The following is an 8,440-nucleotide window of genomic DNA, read 5'->3' on the forward strand; positions in this document are numbered from 1 at the left end:
AAACTATCAAGTGACTACGGTTAATATTTCACATATATCAATAACAACATGTATACTATCATCCTACAAAAGATCGATAAAATCAAAGTGGTACAGTTGGGGTCCTTCCCTTGTCAGCTCCAAGGAGCCTTCGACCAATAATCGATGATTTACTGTATTTGGGGTACCGTTCGTTTACACGAATTTTCGGAAAAATCATCAGGATACGTTTTCCAGCATCAATATTTCACTAGCACCTCCGATGGCCCCAAAGACTGTCGGTGCCGTCCCCTTTTTTCACGCTTGTCCGATCGACCAGGTCTTTCCCCGGTGTCTTCAGATCGTACGCTAGCCCTAGACGCGCCATTAAATCTATGAACGCAGTGGCTGGGTTCAGCCCGTACGAGCCCAATTCCGCGGCTTTGTAGTCCCACGGGAACGAATGATGGTAATTGTGCCAGCCTTCGCCGAGCGCGAAGAACGCCACGGTCGGGTTCTCCCTGGGCTTGACCTTGCTGTTGGCAGAGAGACAGAATGAGGGCGGGCAGGAGGAGGGGGCGTGTAAGTCGCGCTTGAAAAACGAGCAAACGTCAAAGTTTTAATTAACTTCGGCCACGGTCGGACACACAGGATGGGTCAGACCGCGACGCCTCACGGACGAAATACTTGCCTGTTGTACGGACGATTTCCCCACATGTGAGCGAAACTGTTTACGCTAAAAGTGGCGTGCAACGACCATACGTAACGGATCAGCGTCGCGTGAATGCTCACGTACCAGGTCTCGTTCCAAACGTAAACTGGCACCAATGTCGGGAAAACGAAGCACAGCCACGTCATAATGAACCCGTAATACCTGTGAACATTGACGTTTGGAATTGGTTAATGTTATAAAGCTCAATGTTGTACAACTGACAAGGGAAGGCACGGAAGTGTCCACATCCGATTTTGATGAAACTTCGTATGTCTGTTAAGCAGTCAAAAATAAGGGATACGTATTTTTTTTTTGTCGGTTGAGACGCGATTTTAGGGGATGAAACCGCCCCTCGAAGTTTCGATCCGAAATATTTTTGTAATAAACAAATTATATTTCGGACAAATATTATTTTCAAATTTAACTTAGTTCATATGTATAACTAGGATCCAACTGAAACAAATGAAAATTTAATATCTTAACTAGGCCAGGGGTTGTGCGATTCTGTCAGCCGAAATTGCTACCTCCTTCGGTTCCAGTTCGTCTTCACCCTTCAACGGGTTGAATCTGACGAATTCGCGTTTCTGGTTGGTTGAACCATGTAGAAACTTCGACCGATGAATGAAATGGCTGGTTTCTTAGAATTAGGCGACGCCCGACACAAACTCACCGCCTACACGGTGCAGAGTTATCGAGAAGTTACTGAGACGTGAGAAGAAACTTCGGATTTTCTCCGTTTTCTTAACCCTTTGATCGCCTAAACCCTTAAATCGTATAGAAATTATGAAACTGACACATATGCATATATATAGGTATGCTGTACCTTGTTATTATAATTATTATTTTTATTTATTTCTCAAAGAAGTATTTGAATTTTCCAAACATAAACGTTGAAATTTACTTTTCCTTGCTGACAAAAGGTATATATTAATCGCCGACAGAATTTGACGCATTTTTAAAACGTGTGTTGTACCGGTGCAATATGGGGATAATACTGGGACTTAAAGGATTGAGTAGAGATTTTCGAGCTTATCAGGCAACAAACGACATTTAAGAAATAAACTGCACAGCTCGTATGGGAAATCTTAATCTCAAAAGTGGCAAAGAGATCACGTCCGTATCGTAAACTCAGTCCGTTATTTATCTTTAACAATTCTAAACTGATTTCTGTTATTTGAGCAGGCAACACATTAAACAAAATATTGGCAGGCAAGACATTAAACAAAGTATAATATCTGCCGTGGATTTTCCAATCGAAGTTTTTAATTTGGTTTAATCAACAGTCGGTATGTATATGAATACAGTGTCTTCAGCGATTGTATCCCAGTCGGTACGCGACTTAATACTCTATTGTAACCAGTGCCCTATGTCTAATTCACCGTGAAATTGAGTTCGACGAAGCAGTTGGATGTTCTAATGGACTACTAGAATTTGGGTTCTTTTATTCTTCGTTTTCTGGTGTTGGATTTTCTACGGAATTACCAACACTTCCTCTCATTTTGCATTATAAAAACGTCACAGGTGTCCTATGCTGTGAATATTTATGCAGATATTATGTCTATACTGCAGAATATATATTTTTCGGGAAGAAATAGATTTTCTTTCATTTCGCGGCCGAAATATACAGTAGGTTATTCCTTATGGAAAAATAAATAAAATCCGGGAGAATAAAATTTCTTCATCAGAGTAATTTCGTGTAAATAGTTTTTTAAATCTAGGCTTTATCTAAATCCTATCAAGGGGCGTGTCTCGTTAAGGATCCGATAGAAATAGATATACGTTGATCGTCGATAGTTCTGGTATTAAATAGGACTGTTAAACAGTGGGACAGAAACCCTCTTACTTGTCGAAGAATTGTATTACAGGATCCGCCGCGATGTCGCTCATATCGATTTTACTGCCGTACTCCTTCACGGCCGGGTGTCGTTTCACCATTAGCCAGCCGATGTGTGAGAAGAAAAAACCGCGGGTCGCGTCGTGAGGATCCGCAGACGTTTCCGTGTACTTGTGATGCGTTCTATGGTCTCGTATCCACTTATAGAGATGCGTCTAATCGAACGAAACGTATTCCATTGGATTAGTATTCGATTGCTTTTATATTAATTATATTTATTATTAGAAATACAAAAAAATAGATAAATTCTACAATTTATTATTAGATAGAAGGTTGTCCAATCGAAACTGAACGTATATTCTCACAAGCAAACTCGGCTTATGCTAGGGAAAAAAGAGGCGTAGGAAAAGAATCTCCTACTATGTACTTGGTAAATTTATTTCAAGTACTGAAATAAAGGTTAAATAGAATAATTGTTCCCTAGTGATTTAAATATAAAAAATATGATTAAAGAAATATTTTGATATTCGTTAATTTGATAGAAATTTCAGTAATTCCCGGTACCAAGTGGTAGGAGGCCGTTTCCCTACGTCACTTTTTTCCCTAGTGGAAGCCAAGTGTGCTTGTGAGGGTACACTAACCTGGCCGGCCATGCAGTATGCATATGCTAAGAAGATTCGCAGGGAGACCTTGGCGGAATAACTTCGATGCGCCCACAATCGGTGTGCCCCTGCTGTTATTCCCATCCCGGAAATAAATCCATGACCTATATCTAATTAAAACCAGTGAAATTCGCACATAATGTCTTGCTGAGAGAAGCATATGTAGAGAACATTGAAAAACATATTTAACCGTAACTTCTTTGTTCGACTTTCATATTAATATGAAATATGTGAGAAGTTTATACGTATTTTTCTTTCGTAGGGAGATAAAGAAGACTGTAAGGTTATTTCATTTTAGTCTTAAAGTGCCTACAGTAAATCCTCGATGAGTGTTCGAAGGCTCCTCAGCATTGACAAGAAGTCCCCAGTTGTACTGCTGACTTTTTAATGAGGTTTAGCACAGTGACAGAGCTTGGAATTTTGAAGCCAATGATATTTCAGTCGTATATGGCTATTAGTTTATGGAATATTTAATGTGCTGTGCCAAGGACCCTTCGAACACTCATCGATGACTTACTATCTTGAATTTTCTTATACTACAGTTTCTTTTTTCACTGAAGTTAACAATTGAAATAGAACAATTGTATGACGATGTCGTATCGTGAAAGGCACATATTATTGAAATATAAATATTAAATGAAATGTTCAGTAGAAATAACAGAAGAAGCTTAGAAGTACAGTTCAGGAACCTACATAAGTGACATTCGACGTGTACTTACGCCAGAACCAGGTCCAAACATTGCCATCCCGATAACCGGTCACGAAACTATGAACGGCCAGGAAATGAAGCAGTATGATAACAATCACATTCAGCCATATTATCGGCTGACTAGCTGGGACTCGACTTCTCGCTACCGGAAATGGTTCCACATCCTTCTCCACTTCTTGAGTGACTTTTTTCTCTTCTTCGTATTGGGTCACCGTTGAGCTGTACATCTTCGAGTCGTCACTCTTCTTTCCTAACACAAAATCATAGATTTCGATCACTATTCTGTATAAATCAATTAGAATCATTTACTTACAGTACCAATTTCGAACGGAATAATAAAAATCTCACCAGTTCTAAAGCATAGAACATTTCAAAATCACCACTTTACATAAATCGATTAGAACTATCTAATTAGCAGTACCAAAACTTTCGATACCAGTTTTGAACGGAATAGTATAAGTCCAATCAGCACTAAAATATAGTGTAGTAGATGGAAAAAGAACCTCTGAAGATTACCACTTTACATTAGTCAATTCGGACCATTTCCTTAACAGTACCGAAACTTTCGATACCAGTTTTGAACGGAGTAGCATAAATCTCATTAGCACTAAATCACGGTCTAAAAAATGATACCCCCCTCCTCCCCCGCCCCCAAAGATCTTAGTGCAGTAGCCACCGTCCTGTAATTACAATTCAACTGTTTGATCAGTTCGTGCAGCAGAAATTCGGAAGTATCAAACACACGCAGAGTCTATGTTAACAGACGCATACTTCGCCCACGATTACAATAACGCACGAGTTCTGCTTCCCCTTCGAATCTCGGACCTCGTAATCTCTCACCTTCGCGCGCGAAGATTTATCGCGATTGCTTTTCCGCCCGACTCTCGACAAACACGTTAAATCGCAGCCGACCAAATTCTCCCGGATCCCGAAACGTTAGAGTCAGTAGTCGGTACACCTACACGTCCGATATTCTTGCGCGAGTCTTGGGGGGCCGAGTCTGCTCAGATTCGATCAAAAGTTTAATGCTTTCGGCGTAGAGGACCCCCTTAGCTGTGGCTTTCGCGAGATTAGACAGGGGGATTCACGAAATTCTTTCTGCAGAGATGTTCGATTTAGATTCGATTCTTTAAAAAATCGATTCTTCAAGTTAAAAGATCGATCTTTCGAATCGATTCTATGCTGTTCGATTCCTATTTCATCCTTCAAAATCGATAATAAATAAAACCTTCTTTGTTAATACGTTTGTTCGTTCTTATCAATTTCCTAATTTTTAGTGTTTTACGCCTTATTAATGAATTCGTACCTTTCAAGGAAAGGGAAGAGGATAAATTTCAAACGTTTAAACAAATTATTAATTAATCTAGAGTTATAAAATGTATTTATTAAAAGAATCTCTAACTCATTTCATACCTTCAAGTTTGTACTAAGTTCATCTCTATTCCCATATTATATCTATGCTTTTTTACGATTTTTGGATCAATTCTTTAGTTTCAATTTTTTAAGACAATCGATTCTCATGATTCGATTCGAGAATCGATTCTTTCAAGTGAATCGAACATCTCTAGTTCTCGGCCAGTCCACGGAAGAGATTTTATTAACCGCCTTCCTCTCACCCCTCGACTGACTCGCCTGGAACGCGACCGAAATATGGTCTGACCAGATGTCCGACTTTATATTAATAATTCAATAACATGAAATGACACACACATACACATGCAACTGCCCCTTCGGGTCTTCGTGGCCCGTTGCATCTGATCGAAGCATAAAACTGAATGCTCGACATCCGCAGAGAGTTCTGGGACATGTGTATGATACACTGCTACACCGGGCTCTGTATTCTCTGATATATGGAAAACTTCCTTTTCCTTAACCGACTTATGCGGGGCCCTCTCAGTAGCTCGACATAGAAGAAATTGTGATTCAGGAAGCTATATTTATAATATCCGATAAAATGAATGCTATTATCGGTAAGATTGTCCGTTGTTGAATGGAACCGCAACTCACAATGCCACGTAATACTTTCCGTCAGAGATGGGCAAACTCATTATTTAGATAAAAAGTTTCGAATAACGAATAAAAGATAAAAAAAAAAGTACTTCGCCATTTTGAAATATTTAATCTACTTTAAAGGTGGAAATTCCAATTTTTATAACAAAATAATACTTCTTCAGTGAGTCGATATTTGGCTAACAATTATTTCATTCACTGTTTATAACTCAGGATGACGCCCTTAGGCACTGTTGCTTTTCAAAGTCACGCGAGAATCCCCCTGCCTGAAGTCGCCACAGAACGTTTCACTGCTGACGTCTGGTGAACAGATGCTGTACAATTTCTCGATCAAAGTAATTGAGATTTCACTTACATATTTATCTTGCCGTAACGGAAATGCTTTCCATTCCTCCACGTGTTTATATTTCTAAGAAAAAAACCAATCGACTCGTAGTCGTCGTGATTTAAAGAGATAGAGAAAATACTGCTCGGATCAAGTACTGATCATTTTTCTCCCGGTGAAAGGTAAAAGTTAACAAAAACAACAGTTGGCCATCAAACGAGTGTGTTTTCTCCTAATTACTATCTGCACTCATTAAAAAATATGGGACAAAAACATGGGAGAAAAAATATGGCAACGAAAGTTGCAATCTGTTAGGAAGGTTGACTGCTCGATTCGATCAACGGAAACACACGTCTCAAGTCTACGGGCAAAGAAACAGCGCACGCTACACGCCACTAATCGCTTCGCCCATTAAATCGACGTGCACGCGTTTATTCGTGGTACCGAGCATCTTTCGAAATCCGGCGAACTGTGATTTACGGTGGAACGGAGACGCGCAAGCATCAAACCTGGGAAAGCCTGTGGGGCTCTCGCTCGTAAAATCTCGTCTTTCGACACGACGGCAATTTCCTTCTCGTTTTCTATGCTGGATCATAAAAATCCGCGAGCTGATCCGCCGTGCCCCACCGTTATAGCTCGCAGGATCTTTCACCGTGTCATGGACCATCAAACGAATCATCGAGCCAATCGGATGCGATCTGGTACTCGTTTAGCGGTGTTATCGATTTTTATCTTTGTATAATTGATACAGTGGGCGAGGCTAGTCTTTCTTCTCAAGAATTTCATCAGAAATGGTAAAATCTCTTGATTTCTCTTCTCGAAATTTTGTCGAGAATTATCCTACAAAATTTGTAAAGTATACAATAGAAGATTAGAGAAATTTTTTTATTTATTTATTTCATTTGCGAGATAATTCTCATTGGAATACAAGTTAACTTTTATTTCATTGGTTATCCTGAGAATAAAATTCTTTTTATATCTAGGAAATTATTAACGATAAAGTAATGCTTGAGAGTACAGTCGTCAAAAAAATCGTAAGGCAAGGGGTGAATAATAATTAGACGTGAGTGTTTCGAGAGATAAAAGATGTTGCTTTTTAATACAAGAAGTTTGTTTTTCATCGTTCGAGCTGCTAAATTTTGATTCTAGACCGCTGTGGCGCTGGTTTCAGGTGGAATTTCTCATCAGCATCAGGCGAACGCGTGCGTTTACGCCTGAATTGCTACTGACGCAGACGTTATACGTCTCAAACAATGGAACGAAATGGGAAACAGATATATGTCGTGTTTCGTTTGAACGGAGATGCAAGCGTCTTACGGTGCTAGGAAATTCTACCTTTAGGTGACCAGTAGCTACGGTTTACTAAGATATTCGTCTAATGGAAGTTCTAGTAGATAGAGGTGGCTCAATTGTTGTAGCACGGTTATTGGAGTAGACTCGAGAAGGAACTGTATCTATTATTTGAATTCTTGGAAGCTTGAACTGTAATAGTGAAATATCAGACTTAACCATTTCATTCCCACTGTTGTCACATGGCTACGTATTCTAAATTACGAAATAAAATATTAGTTCGTGTATTTTTTCATATCTGTGAGTATGTAATAGTTTCTTCTAGTCTTGTATAAATGGTATATTAAATTCTTTCAAATATTTCAGGAGGGCTATTTAATATACACAAAAAATAGAAGAAAACATTTCTTTGGTAATTTTTAAATAATCTGGTAATGAAAGGGTTAACGTGAAATAATTTGATAACTTGAGTATCCAAGTTGGCAATTAGATTATATTATTACACGTAATGTAAAGTAAGAAAGAAATGAATTATAATTAAAGTACATCAGGGACTTTCCTCTTTAAATGTCAGGTGCTAAAACAAAAATTGAAAGGGGATGAGTTTGTAAAGTCCAGATTAGTGAAAGATTAATACCGCTGAAAAGTGGGAAAACCGGCAAGTGTACAATTCGGAATCAGTGGTTATATCAGATCGAGGAGGAACAGCGAGGGACACGAGTGGAATAAGAGAATAATTGCTGATGATGACTAATCCCAGCACTAATTCGGGGCGAAGTGGTTTCGCTAATCCGGACTATACTGCATTTTACATTGTCACTATATTCTGGGGATTAATACCCGACGCAAAATGTTGAGACTTTATATGACGTAGTAAATATGATTTAAACGATCTACAAACGTCCCTCGTATTTTACGAAGAAACACGTTGTGTGGTTAG

General features: G+C 39.0%; 1 protein-coding gene across 1 annotated transcript; it reads right to left on the reverse strand.

Annotated features, from left to right (window-relative positions):
* Positions 1-229: 229 nt before the first annotated feature.
* Positions 230-4,102, reverse strand: LOC107188485 (stearoyl-CoA desaturase 5-like). Its single transcript, XM_015576776.1, has 5 exons — positions 3,886-4,102; positions 3,146-3,276; positions 2,514-2,719; positions 646-832; positions 230-490 (listed from the first exon to the last, which is right to left on the reverse strand). The coding sequence occupies exons 1-5, from the start codon at positions 4,100-4,102 to the stop codon at positions 230-232; spliced, it is 1,002 nt and encodes a 333-aa protein (XP_015432262.1).
* Positions 4,103-8,440: the final 4,338 nt, after the last annotated feature.

This window comes from Dufourea novaeangliae, unplaced genomic scaffold (assembly GCF_001272555.1).
Source record: "Dufourea novaeangliae isolate 0120121106 unplaced genomic scaffold, ASM127255v1 scaffold124, whole genome shotgun sequence".
Lineage (NCBI taxonomy): Eukaryota > Metazoa > Arthropoda > Insecta > Hymenoptera > Halictidae > Dufourea > Dufourea novaeangliae.